The following is a 17,953-nucleotide window of genomic DNA, read 5'->3' as shown; positions in this document are numbered from 1 at the left end:
ATGGTATCTCCTCATTCCCTAGTTGTATTTAGCCCACAATTTGACACTCAACCTATAGCTCTAAGAAAGGAGCCTAGGAGTTGCATTAGGCCCTCTACTTCTCATCCCATTTCAAATATTGTTTCTCACCATCGATTATCTTCTTCTTGGTGTCAATTTCTTGCATATATGTTCCACAATCCTATCAAGAGGCTCTAAGACATCCAGGATGGAAGACTGCCATGGAAGAAGTAACTATTGCATGTGTCTAGTAGAAGTATGGTACTTTCATGGAGTATAATAAGTTGCGAGGAGATGTTGATTCTTTCTTTCTGCTACATCGTTCTGTTGAGGGGTGTAGACACAAGACGTTTGATGGATAATGTCATTTTCATGACAAAAAGAGTCAAGGTCACTAGAGAGATACTCTTTGGCATTATCAAAGAGAAGTACTTTTATTTTCTTACCAAATTGAGTGGTCACCATAGCATAGAAGGACTTACAAATGGATAAATTTCAGATCTCTCTTTAAAGAGGAATATCCATGTGACACAAGTAAAACCATCAATAAAAGTGAAAAATACTTAACTCTAAAAATGTTTGAGACACTCAAGGGCCCCATACATCAGTGTGGATCAAGGAAAAAGCAACACCTTTAAGTTCAGTCCGGGAGAGTATGTGGTCCTCTGGTGTTTGCTTAGTTGACACACTTCACAGTTCAAACCTGACAAAATTTTAAATGCTAGAAAGAGATGGTGCTGAGGGGTGTCCCAACCTATTGTACCATAATCTTGCCTCGGTTTGCTTGGTTGAAACTACATTTATTTGAGGCAACTCCAAGTAGTAAACCCCTAACACCCCCCCTCCTTCCTCCATTGTTCACATCCTCCACCAATCACCCGCTTTGTTGTTAGATCTTGAAACAAATAAGAAGATCGTGAGAAGGTGATGCTGCAATTAAAATGTTTAGTAAGTTGACTGACAGACAATAGGTTAATGGGAAAAGTTGGAACAAAGAGTATATCTTTGAGTAGAAGTGATTGTATAACAGAAGTGGATCCTTTCCCGAGAGCTTTGGTTTGGGATCCATCAACTATGGTAACAAATTTATCTGAGAGGCATGGAGAGAAAGAATGTAGTAGACCTTTGTTACCTGTGAGATGCTCTGAGGCTCCTGAGATAATAATCCAGGATGAAGAGGAGGTAGTGGTAGAGAGCATACCTGAAGCGGTGGTGGCAACAACAACAATGGAAGATGTTGGAGGAGATACCATCAAAGTTTTCATTTTTTGGAATAGTTCATACTCATCATCAGTGAGGGTATTTTTGTCTAACTGTGGTACAAACTTGTCCTCCTTTTTGCTGTTGACTGAGGCCTGATTAGCCATGGACCATTCGGGCTTTCCATGGAGTTTCCAACAATTTTCTATAGTATGGTTGAACCTTCTGCAGTTAGTGCATCCCTGGTTGTTTGTTCAAGGTGGACTAGTCCTTCCACCTCTTCCCCGACCTCCTCTATAACTTCTACCACATCCTCGGTTGGTAGAAGATATGCTCCTATTACCGGAGTATATGGTTGATAATACTTCATTAGGAGAGGCAGAAGAAAAATTTGGAATGTTAAGTAAGGTGGCACATACATCATCAAATGTTGGAATAGCGGAGGAGCTATGGATTTGAGATTTAGCAACCTCAAGATAAGGCTTAATATTTGCTAAACAGATTGCGGTTGCTAAGGCTTCCTTTTGGTTTAAATAGAGACATCGGTAGAAGGCTGGGCTAGATTTCATTCTTGAATGAGGCCTCTGAATCTTCCCAAGTACTCATGTAAGTTGTCTCATTGTTTAGTTTTAAACATACTTTAGGGAGACATCATTCAACTTTTGTAGGTTGTCTGTGCTAGAGTACAATTTGACAAATGTATCCCAAATATGTTTAACTGTATCTAGGTGGACTACATTGTTGGCCACATGCTCCTCCATGCTGTTTATGAGCCAACTAATCACCAATGTGTAATTTTTCAACCACTATCTTCCTCATCAATAGGTAGTCCGAGCTTGGTTAGGTGACCTAGTAGGTCTCGGGTAATAAGAAACCTCTTAACCAATTTTGACTAGCTTGAGTAATTTGATAATCCTCTCAAGGGTATAGTGGTAATATTGAGGATACCACTCTTACTACCAATGTGTTATTTAGCTATTAGAGATAATTTGAGAATGATAATTTACTTAACAAAATAAATGATACAGTCTAAGGAATAAGCTTCAAGAACTGAGAATCAAGCCTAACCAAAAATCAATATCCTTGACAAGGTAAACCAGCTTGGGTAAAATGAGGAAGAACCCGATCTTAACTAGCCATTTATGCAAGTAAAATATCCACTAGGCAAGGAGTGCTGGCCAAAAGATACTTTAATCAAACCTCTTATATTCCTTTTACATTAAGAGGAAAAAAAATCAATCAAGAACACCAAATCATTAAGGAATCAATTTTCTCTTTTTTGACGATAGTCTAAGATCTTCAAGATCTTTCCAAAAATAATTGTTGACACCAACTTGTAAAAATCAGTCTAGATTCAGTCCTATTTGATTTAGGAAAGATATGATTGATTAAGGATAAATAAATCAAGCCTAATCAAGGAGATCTTGAGGTGGTATGAGATCTTCAAAAAAAAAGAGAAACTTTCCTCAAACATGTTGGCTCCTGTTATGAAAATGATGACAATAAGGTAAGTAATCACGCATGACACAATATTTTATGTGGTTCGACACAATACTTACGTCCATGGGAGCTGCAGAGGATTTTATTACTTGAGGAATCTCAATAAGGTTTTTACTCACAGCAGTACTCAACCTCACCGTTACAACAAGTCCAGAGAGTTCTCTGTAACAGCATCAAACAACAACTTTGTTCTCTGCTCAGTCGAGTCCCCAGTTCTTCCAGCAACAGCGTCAAACAACAACTTTGTTCTCTGCTCGGTCGAGTCCTAAGTTCTTTCGGCAACAACGTCGAACAACTACTCTGTTCTCTGCTCGATCGAGTCCCAAGTTCTTCCGGAAACAACGTCGAACAACAACTCTGTTCTCTACTCGGTGGAGTCCCAAGTTCTTCTGGAAACAATGTCGAACACACCAGAACGATGTTGGAGACCTCTCTCTGCTTCCTCTCACGGCAACACTAGAACGACGATGGAGATCACTGAGTCCCGAGAGAGATACCCCTTGTTTCTGTGAGTCCTGATCTTACTATGTTTTTCCGCACTCTCTCTGTAAGTCCCGAAGGGGATGAAAATACTAGAGAGGGAGATTTAATTTTCCTTGAGTGTTGCACATGCCAAACCCAAATAAAAGAAATGCTGAAATGCCCTCCTTGTCCTACTCATACGTGTGGACCACACTCCACAATGCTCAACAATTCTCCCACTTGGAGACTGGTACACCCACTATATCGCCCTTTTCCTCAAACATGATATCCTCCACCTCTGTAACTCATTGCCCCTGTCTTCATGCTAGAAGACCAACTGAAGTTGCGCACAACTTCAGTTTCTCAAGAGTGACACCTTTGTCAACATATCAACAGGGTTCTTACTTCCACAAAATTTCTCAAGTAACAATTGTTCATCATCTAACGATGATAGTATAAAGTGATACCTGATCTGAACGTGCTTAGTTCTGGAATGAAATTCAAATGCTGGGTTCATGGTAAGGAATATGGCACTCTGACTATCGCTGTAGAGAGTGCCCTTCTGATTCTTTTTGCCCAATTCCTCCAAGAAACCCTGTAGCTAGATCACCTTCTTTGTAGCTTCTGATACTGCAATGTACTCAGCTTCTGTAGTAGACAAAGAAACTGTTTTCTGTATATTAGAATCCCATGAAACTGCAGTACCACCCAGAGTGTAAACAAACCATGTGGTACTTTTTTTGCTATCAATATCTCCTGCTAGATCAGCATCAATATAGCCCCTCACCTCTAAGCTCTCCTGAGAAACACAAGCACGTTTCTGAGGATCCTTTTAGGTACCTCAGAATCCACTTCACTGCTTCCCAATGTTGTTTTCTTGGGTTACTCGTGTATCTACTCACAACTCCCACTGCATGGGCAATATCCAGTCTAGTGCAAACCAAAACATACATAAGTGAACCAATGGCTGAGGCATAAGGAACCTTACTCATGTAATCTTGTTCCTCCGCTGACTTGGGTGACTGATCCTTGCTGAGTCTAAAGTGACTACCCAAAGGTATGCCAACTGGTTTGGCCTTGTCCATATTGAACCTACTGAGTACCCTTTTCTCATACTCAGCCTGCGAGAGTCTCAACGTGCCTCTGACTCTGTCTCTGAAAATTCTCATACCAAGGATTTGCTTCACAACTCCAAAATCCTTCATTGCAAAGTGCTCTGACATATGCTTTTTCAGATTATTGATACCATCAATACTAGCCTCTGTAATAAGCATGTCATCCACATATAACAATAGAATAATGTAAGAATTGTCAAAATACTTGACATAGCAACAGTGATTTGCCTAACATCTGATGTACCCAATACTGCACATGAAGCTGTCAAATTTCTTGTACCACTGTCTAGGAGCTTGCGTCAGGCCATACAAGCTCTTCTTCAGTCTGCAAACTGAACCTTCTTTTCCCTGTACTACAAACCCTTCAGGTTGGTGCATGTGTCTTCTTCAAGGTCTCCATGAAGAAAAGTTGTCTTCACATCTAACTGCTCAAGAAATAAATCTTTAGTAGAAACCATGGACAATACTAACCTAATGGTTGTGTTCTTCACCACAGGAGAAAAAATTTCAGAGTAATCAATACCCTGCTTCTGCTGAAAGCCCTTTACAACAAGTCTAGGCTTGTACCTCTTACTGCCATCATGCTCAGTTTTCACCCGGTATACCCACTTGTTGTGCAATGCCTTCTTCCCTGGTGGAAGTTCTGTCAACTCCCATGTCTGATTCCCTAACAGGGAATCCATCTCATCCTTTATGGCCAGCTCCCACTTGCTAGAATTTTCATCTTGCAATGTTTCTTCATAACTCTGCGGTTCTCTACCATCTGTCAACAGAATATAATTCAAGGTAGGTGAAAAACATTGTGGAGGCCGAATAGTCCTAACTGACCTGTGAACTGCAGCTACAAAAGTGGACGACTCTAGATATGACTACGGAATAATAGGAATGGGTGCACTGGACTCACTCTCCCCGTCACTCGCATCTCTACACTGCACTGTGGCCTCTGGTAGGTCATCCAATCTCACAAACTCGGACTCCTGAGGAGCTGCTTCAGCAACTGTACTGGACTTGTCCTTGTACACAATATTCTCATTGAAAATCACATTCCTGCTTCTTATAATCTTTCGACCCTGATCATCCCAAAAACGATAGCCAAATGCCTCTTCTCCATAGCCAATGAAATAACATTTCTTTGACGTAGCCTCAAGTTTACTACGAGCATCAGAATCAACAAGAACATAAGAAAGACAACCAAAAGTTTTAAGGTGAGAAAATTTGACCTATTTTCGGCTCCAGGCCTCCTCAAGCAATCCACAATCAAATGGAACTAATGACCCTCTGCTTATCAAGTAGACTGTATTTGTAGGTGGTAATCCAGCGTGCAACCTCATGCTTCTAGCACACTCATTTATGGTTCTATTCATACGTTCAACAACTCCATTTTGTTGTGGTGTCCCAGGAATAGTCTTCTCTATTCTGATACCCTGAGCTGCACAGTACTCCTTGAACCCGCCATCAATATACTCACCACCATTATCAGACCTCAAACATTTCAGTTTCAAGCCTGTTTCTGTCTCAACCATGGCCTTCTAAATTTTGAACACATTAAATACTTCAGCTTTATGCTTCATAAAATAAACCCATACCTTCCTACTGTAATCATCAATGAACGTGACATAGTAACGAGAACCTCCAAGGGATGCCACTGGGGAAGGTCCCCACACATCCGTGTGCACAAGGTCCAAATTTTCTTTCTTCGGTGTTTTGCCACTTTTCAAAAAAATGACCTTCTTTTGTTTCCCTATAATGCAACTCTCACACATCAACTGATTTCAGTTTTGGTAGCTTGCCTCTGGACAGAAGTTCTTTCATGCCCTTCTGACTCATGTGGCCAAACCTGCAATGCCACAAATCTGTTGTGCTTTCTGCAATGGTAGTAGCAATAGTGTTATTCAAACCAGTAGTCGAATAGAGTGTACCAGTTTTCTTACCCCGAGCCAGTACCAATGCACCTTTGGTGACCTTCCAAGTGCTATCTGAGAACACCACTGAATGGCCACAATCATCAAGCTGCCCAACAGAAATGAGGTTCTTCTTCAACTCAGAAATGAGGTTTTTCTTCTTCTGCGAGGTCCATTTGTTCTTGTTGGGGAGTGCAATGTCAATGTCTCCCATCCCCACCACGTTCAAAGCTTCTCCATCAGCCAGATACACCTTCCCAAAGTCACCTGCAACGTAGTTTTGCATTATCTCCTGATGGTAAGATGTATGGAAGGAAACCCCTGAATCCAGTATCCAGTCATCAACTGGACTATGAACTATAAGCAATAGTGCATCATGTACTTCTTCAGTTACCACATTAGTACTATCATTCTCGGTCTTCTTAGGTTTTTTACAGTTGTTCTTTACGTGGCCAGCTTTGCCACAATTCCAGCAAGTTGCCTGCTAACTAGACCTTAACTTGCTCTTGCCCCTGTTCTTTGATTTTGATATGTGTCTGTTTGAGTTCCTGTCATGTGATCTCCCTTGAGACTCAACATTCAATGCTGAACTCGAATCCGAGGTCTCGCCTGAATCCCTCCTGCGCACCTCCTCAGCCAAAATCAAATCACGAACGTCATCATATTTCAATTTTGATTTACCAACAGAATTATTGACAACCATTCTCATGACTTCCCAACTATTTGGCAGTGAAGCCAATAGTATCAGTGCACGTATCTCATCATCAAATTCAATTTCAACAGACGACAATTGATTTATGATAGTATTAAAATCATTTAGATGTTGTGCAACAGACGTACCATCTGCCATCTTCAAATTGAATAACTTTTACATCAAATAAACCTTGTTATTCACTGAAGGATTTTCATACATACCTAACAAAGCCTCTATGAGACCCGCAGTTTTCTTCACCTTGTTGACGTTGTGTGCAACAGATCTCGATAGGGTTAGCCGAATGATCCCCAGAACTTGTGGATCCAACAAATTCCAATTGGCCTCCTCCATTTTTTTAAATTTTTTCCCCAACAGTGGAAGATGGAGTTTCTTCCCATAGAGGTAGTCCTCTATCTGCATCCTCCAGTATCCAAAGTCCATGCCATCGAACTTCTCGATCCCCGATACCTTAACTTCGTCTCTAGCCATCGTTTTCCCTCAGACCTGAACCTCATCTTTGATACCAGTTGTTATAAAAATGATGACAATAAGGTAAGTAATCACGCACGATACAATATTTTATGTGGTTTGGCAAATTGCCTACGTCCACAGAAGCTGCAGAGGATTTTATTACTTGAGGAATCTCAATAGGTTTTTATTCATAGTAGTACACAACCTCATCGTTACAACAAGTCCAGAGAGTTCTCTGTAACAACATCGAACAACAACTCTGTTCTCTGCTCGGTCGAGTCCCCTGTTCTTCTAACAATAGCGTCGAACAACAACTCTGTTCTAGCTCGGTCGAGTCCTGAGTTCTTCCGGCAACAATGTCGAAAAAAAAATCTATTCTCTGCTCGGTCGAGTTCCGAGTTCTTCCGGAAACAACGTCGAACAACAACTCTGTTCTCTGCTCGGTCGAGTCCCGAGTTCTTCTGGCAACAACGTCGAACAACAACTCTATTCTCTGCTTGGTCGAGTCCTGATAACACACTAGAACGATGTTGGAGACCTCTCTCTGCTTCCTCTCATGGCAGCACCAGAACGACAATGGAGATCACTGAGTCCCGAGAGAGATACCCCTTGTTTCCGTGAGTCCCGATCTTACTCTGTTTTTCCGCATTCTCTTTGTAAGTCCCAAGGGAGATTTAATTTTACTGAGTATTGCACATGCCAAACCCAATATAAAATAAATACTAAAATACCCTCCATGTCCTGCTCATACGTGTGGATCAGACTCCATAGTGCTCAACAGGCACCACCTTGACTTTTCCAAAAACTACTTAATTCATTTTTTCTTGATTCTTCTTTTGTAAAAAAATCTTCCAACCTTGATTCCACATGGAGATTCATGCAAGAATAAGGAGCCAACTCGTGGCTTTGAATCAAACCAAGAGTTTCAGCCTCTTCTAAAAACGTCTTCAACAAGTTTTTTTTTTTTTAAATATTTTTCTTTCAACTTATCCTCTTATTAAAAGAACTAATGAATCTTGGCACGATAAATCATTCATGCATGAAATTATTAATATCACTTTAAACTCATAAGAAATCCGAGACCTTAAAAGAAAAATAATCTCCTTCAAACTTAAATCAAGTGGAGTTCCAACTCCTCAAACATTAAAGAATCGGCTAGTGAAAAGAGTAGCATAGTAACCAAGGTGATTAAGTTTTATAAATCCAATGAATCTAAACTCACAATAGGCTCAAGAGAATTTCTCTTCATTAAAAAAAAAAAAAAGCTTTCATCCATAACTAGTAACTTCCCATGCAAAAGATTTCAACATAAATCGATTTTCAACCAAAAACTTGCAAACTGACTAAAAAATCCAGCTTTTGACAAGCTTCTTCTAATTCATGATACGTAAATCTCAATACTTTCATAGGATAAAGAGAATCATCTCTAAATCATCTTCTAGAGATAAAAAAACTGAGGGCATGAAGCCATAAATAGGTGATAATAACGAGAACGTAAAAGTTATCTCAACAAGCTTCAATCTTGCTTCACAGAGAGCTTTTCATGAATAACTTTAATCATAAACTCTTTAGAGCATCTTCTTGACGTGGGGATCCTAAATCCAATGCTCTGATACCATGTTGAATTTAGAAACCCATGATTAGAACCTCGAGCAAAGTAAGAGAGGGAGAGGAGAAGAAAAAGAGAAGAGAAGAGAAGAACAGAAGAGAAGGCAAAGAGAACTTGGGTAGAGGAGAGAGAGAGAGAGAGAGAGAGAGAGAGAGAGAGAGAGAGAGAGAGAGAGAGAGAGAGAGAGAGAGCCTTTAGGCTAAGAGAGAGTTTGATGCTCCACCCCAAGCCAAGGTCCTCTATTTATAGTTTTAGAGAGGATGTTACAATGTCTATAATACCCTTACGGCTGCAAGCTTTACAAAGGAAAAGACATAAGTAGACACATTCTCCTTGAATAATTACTCCCTTGTGGCATCTTTATGAGATGACTTCTTATTTACCATCATGCCACCTCTCTTGGATGTGTGAACTTTCTCCACACTCGTGTGGGTTTGAGCCCATCTTCTAATACAGTCTAAGCATGAAATTGTATTATCTCAAAGAGTATGTTTTGGAACTACTAGAAGACACAGGGATGATGAGGAGTCGACCTACAGATACTCCTATGGATGCTATTGTCAAGTTATGTGCACTATCTGGAGAAGATATTGATATAGGTAAATATTAGAGGCTTGTGGGAAATCTTATCTACCTCATGGTGACCATACCAGACATATCATATGCAGTAAGTGTGGTAAGTTAGTATATGCACAAACCACAACTTACCCATTAGCAAGCCTAGGGAAATGACTTCTCTACAAGAATCATGGTCACTATAACATAGAAGGTTTCTCAGATGTAGATTGGGTTGGATCACACGACAGGAAGTCCACTTTGGGGGGTTGTACCTTAGTTGGAGGTAACCTAGTTACATGGAGAAGTAAAAAACATAATGTGGTGGCAAGGTCTAGTGCAGAGGCAAAGTATAGAGCTATGACCCATATAGTTAGTAAGTTCCTATGAATCAAATTCCTTCTTACTGAATTGGGGTTCTATAAAGGAGCTTCTTTGAAATTATATTGTGATAACCAGGCAGCTATTCATATCACCAAAAATCATGTCTTCCATGAGAGGAAAAAACACATTGAGGTAGACTGCCATTTTATACAGGATAAATTTTAGTCTGTTATCTTATCTCTTAGTCGTTCCATCACAACAATAAGTGGCAAACATTCTTAAAAAACCAGTCACACTCAAGATATTAACCACTATATGTAGCAAGCTGGGTATCTACAATGTTTTCTCCCCACAAGCTTGAGGAGGAGTGTTAGAAGACACATCAAATAGTATCATGGTAATATGCATGCCCACGTCAAGGGGGTGGCATAAAAGGGTAAATAAGTGCTCTTATCATAAGGACGACACAAAGGTGTAATTATGTAAGGTGTTGTATATCTACTTATATTTTTTCCTTTTGAAAGCTTGTAGTTATGGTAGACATTGTAACACCCTCTCATAAAATATAAATAGAGGCTCAAAGTAAGGGGTAGAGCATCAAGTCCTCCCCTCTTCTATCAAATTCGTCCCTAGCCTTTCTCTCTTCTCCTAAGCTCACTCGAGCTCCTTCTCCCTTTAGCCTTCTTTCTTCTTCCTTCTTCTCTTCCTTCTACCTCTCTTTTCTTCTCCTCTTTTTTTCCTCTCCTCTCTCTCTCTCACCCTCTTCTCGAGGACCTTATCATGGGATCGTAAACCAAACATTTTTCAAGAAACATTTCAAATTCATTTTCATAATAAAAATCACTTACCACTTCCAAATTGGTGGAATGATCATTCTCAATCGCCGTGAGCCCCACATCACTCTCTTATTCTTCAAAATGGCTGGAGTCCCCTTCAACCACATCCCAACCTGATCTAAACTTTATTCTTATTGTTTTTGGGATCCTTGCTTGTGGATGGAGATATTTCTTCAAGATTTGGGCATTTCTTCTAGAGATTAAGTTACCATCAACCATTTTCAATGATTTGAATGACTCATTCTTGGTTACATTCCAAATTTCTCAATCCTTAGATTGAAGGAAAAACTCCATTCCTATCGTCCAATAAGCATAATGAATGCTAATAAATATTGAGAGATGATTGGTGGATTGTCCTTTAGGAAAGAGCAATTTGTCCTGAGATGCCATTGAGATTGCTTGATGAAATAAATTGTGATTTTGATTTTCAAAGAGTTAGGTTTGGTTTGATACCAATTATTGGCTGAGGTGGCTTTTCAAGATGGGGGTTGAATTGAGGATTTAAATAAAAAATGAAGTATGTGGAGTGCTAGAGTAAAGTATTTTAAATAATTAACAAGAACACACCACAATGAGATGAAGTCCAATGCCACATAGTAAAGTATTTGGAGTGCTAGAGTAAAGTATTTTAAATAATTAACAAGAACACACCACGATGAGATGAAGTCCAATGCCACATAGTAAAATTTCAAGATTAAGAATTAAAAGCTCAATTTGACAGACAACTAATCAAAACTAAAAATTAAAAGTTCAAACATTAGAATTTCAAATTTGAAAATTCAAATTGAGGGGAGCTAACTTGGACCTAGTCTTTCAAAAGTCAGCTAAATAAAAAGGAGTATGTTTAATAAGAGAGCATTCAATCAATTTTTCTTTGCATGACACCTACACTTAAATTTTATATATCTCAGTTGGTATCATAGAAAAAGGAAAGAATATTTGATTGGACTTGGATCCTCATTTGACCTTGTTTTGAGAACAATAAACAAAAGAAGTTGATTATGTGCTGAAAATAAGTTTTAAATCTATCAAGGGATCCAAAAAGCATTTGAGCAAACAAAAGCAATTTGATTGGACAAAGAATTGGAGGAGCAATTGTTGAAATCATGCTAATTTACCAACTTAGGTTGAAGTTATCAAGACTCCAATCGAGGCACATAAGATAAGTTGATTAAACAAGTTCTATATCTAGAGAATTTTAAAAGATGGGATGATTGGCCAAGTCAAGTTAATCAACCAACATTTGAACTCAAGCTGTTGGAAGTTGACTTGATTGATCAAGTCAAGATAATCTGATGAATCAACATTTAATTTTTTAAAAAGTACTACAAATCAATCTGATCAATTCGACCTTGTTGATTGTCTAAGATATAAAATCAAAATATTATTGGAAGCAAAATTTGATCAACCCAACCAAGTTGTATAGTGGAAAGACGAAAATTTGATCGATCAAATCAAGTCATTCAACCATGGCTACACCAAACATGTGCCAAGTTTTGATGGTTACCATATGAGGAAAAAATTTCTCTTTCATGATTATGGCTAATTTTTAAAACATTATAAATTCAGCTATTTAAATGTTTGTTTAGTCGTTTGAACAAATGAAACTAACAACTATTTTGAGATTTCTCAAGCAATTGTTCTAAATAAATCTAAGTTTTGTGCTTAGCAATTAAATTTTGAACTATTGTGAATTTGATTTTAAAATCATTTAAAGTGTTCAACATTCTTTTTTGAACTCGAATTTCATATTCTCTCCTCTATAGATTGCCATCTAAGATTGAACTCATTTTTCGAATTAAAAAGTACTCATCAGTCTGATCACCATGGTCTCAAATTCCAAAGTAGAATGGGAAGAGAAAACTGACATACACGAATGTAGATTATCAGACAAAATCTGAAACCTTGTGTCCATCAGATCTTAAAAAGGATATTTAGATCCGCAATTTGAAAATCTGGATCCAAAAAGTAGTTTACGTGCACCTCAAAATTTCCATCCGACCCATTCTCATTTTCTCTGTCATCTAAACTCTGGGAGCTTCTAAATTTCTTCTGCTTCTTCTCTCTTTCTAGTCCAAGAAAAAAGCTTTTGTTTTCTAATCTCTTTCTCCAACTCACAACGTTAGACAAAACCCTGACAAGTGTCCAACAACCACGTTCTATTGTCGTTTAATCATTCCCATTCACCCCTGCTTGTTTCACGACCGATGATTCAGGGCTTTGAATTGAATCCTAGAACAGCAATTTTTGTTGTATGAAAAAAAAAAAACCCTTCCGCTTCGTCTTTTCATTTCTTTTCTTTTTGTTTCTTAAAGCGTTTTACCTGTCACTTTCGAGTTCTACAATCAAACTGTCAACCTTAGGTCCAGAAAGAGATTTATCTCCATGGATATCTGCTCTTTCGGATTAATTTTGAATCTGCTCTTTCCCTTGTCCCCAGTAGGGGCTCATTAAAATCAAGCTCAACATGTCTATCATCCTTTCCACTTATAAACCTACTTTTATGCCAAGTGTTTTCGAAGGTTTTTAACTCTTTGGTTCTAATTTAATTCATTTTCTTAAGCTATTTTTGCTTCTTCTTGTACACACGGCAGGGACAACATAGTAATAATAAACAATAGGTTTGAGTTTTTATTGTTTGCTTATATATATTTTTATTTCAGCATTTTCTGTTATAGTTATTTTGACAGATTTTTCTCTATTTTAAGTTATTTTTCCTAGTTTTATTCCATTTTTCTTACAAGTTTTCATATCCAAATATTATCCGCTGGATTGGATTTAGATAGTTCTTCAGATATTTGAATTTCGGATATTCAAGTATCTACAAACAGATCGAATCTGATCTGTTTACCGCCCTAACAGTATGTTTCCTAGCATAGACTTAAACCGACAAATAACTTGTTTTTCATAAATGTACCTTTATATTACAAATTAAAAAAATTTCAATTCGTCTCTCTATTTACAGTGGGCATGCAAAATTAACCAGGATGTAGAAAGAATAAGAAAAATGGTTGCATTGATACATTAAAAATGGAAGGGCCAAACATACTGTTAAGAACATACTGTTGTGATGCTGCTAGTTTCCTCATCGATTAGGGCTTGCATTTGCAGCAGCAAAATGGTTAAAAATGGTCTCCAGTGTAGACTGACTGATGCTATACTCTGCAATTCCTAGATTCCACCTGTAGAAAAACGAGGTTTCAGAGGCCAAAGGACATGTAACGACGACAATTTGTCCTCTCTAACACACATCATACTCAAAATGCATATTCTGAAAATCATGGAGTAAGAATCCTGAGACATTCAAAACCCTACAAATGGCATTTGTAGATCAGCCATCAAATGATAGTATCCAAAGGCCCTAGTTTAATTCAAAAGCAAGTGCAAGAAATGAAAATGAGGGCCAAATCATTGAGTGCTCAAAGGAAAAAAGAAAAGAAAAAGAACTCAACCTTAACAGGGCCTAAAAGTGGAATAAAATTAGTCATCAGATGAACCATGGCCACAATTATCAAGTATGCTGTCAAGCTGCAAAGATCTTCGGTAAGTGGCTTTTTCTTGCAGACCCTTAATTTGGTGGAACGATCCACTGTTATAACTAAAGAGTTCCTATGTACATGCCACGGTGTGGAACCAAAACTGCTAGTAGAAACAGGTTTGTTTTTTACCAAAGACTTGGAGTGAGGCATCAGATGCATTTGGTCTTTTACTGGATGGATAAATGAAAACTTATATTCACCTGTTTCTCTCCAAGTGCCCGAAGACATCAGCTAGTGAGGAGCCTTCTCCAAACGGCAGCTGAAACCAAACAAATGACCGGTCACTTAAAATAAAATGCTACTGCAATCACCTGTATACAATGATATACCTCACTAACAATTTTGAGAATACTACAATGCAAAAATAATTTTAAAAAAAAATACATTAAGTCAAAACAAAGTAGACAAACAACATGATGTAAGGGCTTTCCCAGATATTAATAAAAATTTCATGGAGATTTTCATAGTGAAGATAAAAAAGAATATAAATATTTCCTCACCTGATATTTAACACCCAAGCCATTGCACCCTTGGAAGGTCGCACCAGGGAATGATGAGTTGATAAAAGAGTCAATGACCGAGAACTTCTCCTTGGCCAACCACCACTCAGAGAATATTTTCAAGGGAATGCCACCTATGAATTGTCATAAATAAATTTTTGAGAAAAGATTAACTAAATCCTTAGCACAAAAGCTGAAACATGCAACAAAAAATGCTCTGTTTAAACAATAAGGTCTTTTGAAACCGCAAAATAAGAGAATAGTTCTTTCTTGTTAGTTTCTTTTCCGGGGAATGACAGCATTAGATAGGAGAGGTAGAAAAGGCTAAAACAGATACAGCATCGAATGCAAGGTAAAATGGGGAGAAAGGACAAAAACTTTAAAAGGAAATTTAAGTTCATGGATGACAATGAAAGTGGCATGTCCCAGGAAAACATCAAAAGTATAAAAGCCTCAAGGTACCATCACGAATTAGTTGCTCTGATAATTGTTCCTCAAACAACCCATCAGTAGCTGGTGTTGAACAAATAAGTTTCCTCGTTCGCTCCTCATTGCCAAGCCATCTACCAATTGCAGTTATCATATCTTGAGACAAACTGACCTCTGCCACATTCTCAGATGCAACAGAATCACTTCCAACTATGCAAATTTCAAGGTCACCAAGTATACTCCTTGGATGAGAAGGAAAGTCAAAGAGGGTTTCGTGAATTATTCCACATAGATTGTCCAATTCACTGGAGCTCACTTCTGTAGGCTTCATCTGAGAACAAGCAGAAAGATTTATGAGCAATTAGACATAAAAAGTTATATTAAATAAGCCACGAGCACATACATTGTCGGGAAAGCTGGAACCTAGGATAATGGTTCTCAGTAGGATATCTGAGATAAAAACCAGATGGATTTTACTATTATTATTTTGATTGAAAAAAAAAAGAAATCAATTGTCCTATCAATCATGCTCATCCACTTAAGCAATCCAGTGCATAGCTAGCATCAAACAGTTGAATGTTCACGGTCACAATGTACTTCAGAGAATCTAGCATGTATTACTAGAAAAGTGACAACTTCTATCCAGTGATGCTTCTTGAGGGAATCACAATTAGTTTGTTGCCACAAGATATGGTTTGAAACTTAAATTGCAAGTCCCATGTCAAATTAAACTTCAGTCATCCTTGTGAAGTCTTATATTCAATGAGAGTAGGCCACTGAAATTATGCCAAATTGACATGATGGCTGTGGGTCAGGACAAAAAGGTGGGGAGGAGATGGAGTTTGTGCTGAGAAGAAGGGTGGGTTTTTCAGAACTTGGCTCATTCCATGCCTAATCCTAGCAACTGAATGACGAATCAAGATAAACACAGGTATGCCAAAAATTTCAGTAAATCTTAGCTTCAGCAAATGCAGTAGTCCGGTTCTCAGGATTGTTGAACTATGGACCAACAATACAAGGGCCTATAGAATGCTGGAGAGTCAAACAGTTAAGCAGGATAACGTATAATAGTTGATATAGCAATAAGTTGCTCAATCATCATCGATTCAAATAACAGAAAACTTCCAATTTTTTTCATTTTTTCTTCAATTTTTAAGTACCTCAAGTTCTAAATGGTTTCCAAAGCGAGATTTCAGATGCTGAGGGCTTCCAATGCATCTGAGTTTACCTCCGACCTACATGTTTTACAAAGAAAAAAAACATTCCTGTCAGGATTTTATTTTTTAAGGTCTGGGAAGCTAGTGTAACAAAAGTAAGGTCCATGGACGGGTACCATTATTCCAATTCGTGTACAAAGAGCTTGAGCTTCACCCATACTATGAGTAGTCAGAATAACTGCAGTTTTCCCCTGTCTCGTAGATAGACGGGAAATTACTTCCCACATAAATCGCTTGGCAATTGGATCCATTCCTAAAAAGTAACAAAATTTGCATGGATCAATATCAGTGTAATCAATACTAATCATGCTTTAGTACATCCACAAGAATTTTGAGTTTTGAATAATACATTATAAATAAAAGGATTAAGATGCTCTCATAAATGAGTGCAACATGAATCTAAATTTGAAAGAAAAAAAGGTCCAAGAGAGAAATAAAACCAAGTTTGTTTTACACATTAAATGCAGAACTGAACATCCTAAATGATAGCAGAGGGAGAAAAAGTTAGAAGAGAGTGAAATTCCTATAAAATGAGAACCTATTGACTTAGAGATATCTAAGGAAGTGGCTCATAAGTTGAGAAAGATTCACAAAAGAACAGCCAAGGAGATCAAAGAGAATTGCAAAGAGAGTTGAATGCAATAGAACAGTTAACAATTTCTTTTTAATGTGTTAGGAGTTGGTTAAGTGCAAATTTAGCTTTTGCAAGGGACATTTTGTTATTCTTGACATTTTGTTAATATTCCTTAGGCCATGGTCAGATTAGGTCACATTACGATTTTTTTTTAAGTGGTTTACTTATTGATCAAAAGGGGATCCTTACTTTTGATAAACATTTAGGGGTAATGGAGTGGGCCTGCTGGCCCACTTCCACTATTCATTTAAGTGAAAATAGCACTTAATAAATCCCTGATGGCCCACCTCCATTATTCATTCTTTTTATTTTTTGAAAATGATGAGAGTTTTGTTAATTTGTAATCCAAGAGAGAAAAAGCGGAAAAGTTTGATGAGAAAGTAAAAGAAAGAGAAGGGAAGAGTAGAATAAACACCGCAAAGAAACAGCACCAATTAGGGGTCAAGCATGATCGTAATCACTCTTAAATATTTGCTGAATATTTAAACAACTGAAGTGCCCACTCTCTTCCTCTCTCTCTAATTTACACAAAACAATATAAATCCAAACAAATAATAACTAAACTATGGACAGACTAACAGACATATACACTGAGAGAGGTACCAAATCACCAATTACAAGATGCACTTTGAGTTTACTTAGTTTTACTTGCAAGTATTTTCTTGTGGAATCTTATTTTGTAGGGTGTAAGGGAGAGCAGGGGCATTCTTGTCGTTTTTGTCATTATTTTAAGTTATAAATGAGAGAAGGCTATTCCTCTACATACCTGCAATTTCCACACTAACCAATATCATCTTTTTTTTGTTTTTGTTTTTTTGTTTTATGAAACGTGAATTTATTAAGAGAACAAAAGGAACTAACTCCTGACAACAAGAGATGGCAAGGAGGCTCCTTGCTTGGCTAGGGCATCAGCCACAAAATTTGCTGATCTCGGAATGAGAGACTAGAAACTATTAAAGAGATTTAC

The 17,953-nt window shown here is 37.9% G+C and overlaps 1 protein-coding gene across 2 annotated transcripts in view; it reads right to left on the bottom strand.

The window, feature by feature from the left end:
• Positions 1 to 13,557: 13,557 nt before the first annotated feature.
• The window catches only part of LOC137955991 (ABC transporter A family member 1), a 104,915-nt gene continuing 100,519 nt past the window's right edge, over positions 13,558 to 17,953 (bottom strand). For both annotated transcript variants that reach the window (XM_068803260.1, XM_068803261.1), the window contains 6 exons: positions 16,469 to 16,605; positions 16,296 to 16,370; positions 15,169 to 15,466; positions 14,707 to 14,840; positions 14,407 to 14,465; positions 13,558 to 13,849 (listed from right to left, as the gene is read on the bottom strand). In XM_068803260.1, coding sequence (XP_068659361.1) covers positions 13,753 to 13,849; positions 14,407 to 14,465; positions 14,707 to 14,840; positions 15,169 to 15,466; positions 16,296 to 16,370; positions 16,469 to 16,605 — 800 coding nt within the window. In that variant the 3' untranslated portion in view covers positions 13,558 to 13,752. The remainder of the gene's footprint in view (positions 13,850 to 14,406; positions 14,466 to 14,706; positions 14,841 to 15,168; positions 15,467 to 16,295; positions 16,371 to 16,468; positions 16,606 to 17,953) is intronic.

Source organism: Aristolochia californica, unplaced genomic scaffold (genome assembly GCF_029961685.1).
Source record: "Aristolochia californica isolate CCGP_79_NKW_82.1479 unplaced genomic scaffold, dmAriCali1.0.hap1 SCAF_2, whole genome shotgun sequence".
In the NCBI taxonomy this organism is placed as follows: Eukaryota; Viridiplantae; Streptophyta; class Magnoliopsida; order Piperales; family Aristolochiaceae; genus Aristolochia; species Aristolochia californica.
Note: the sequence above shows the minus strand (reverse complement) of the source record. Positions and strands in the feature narration are given on the sequence as shown.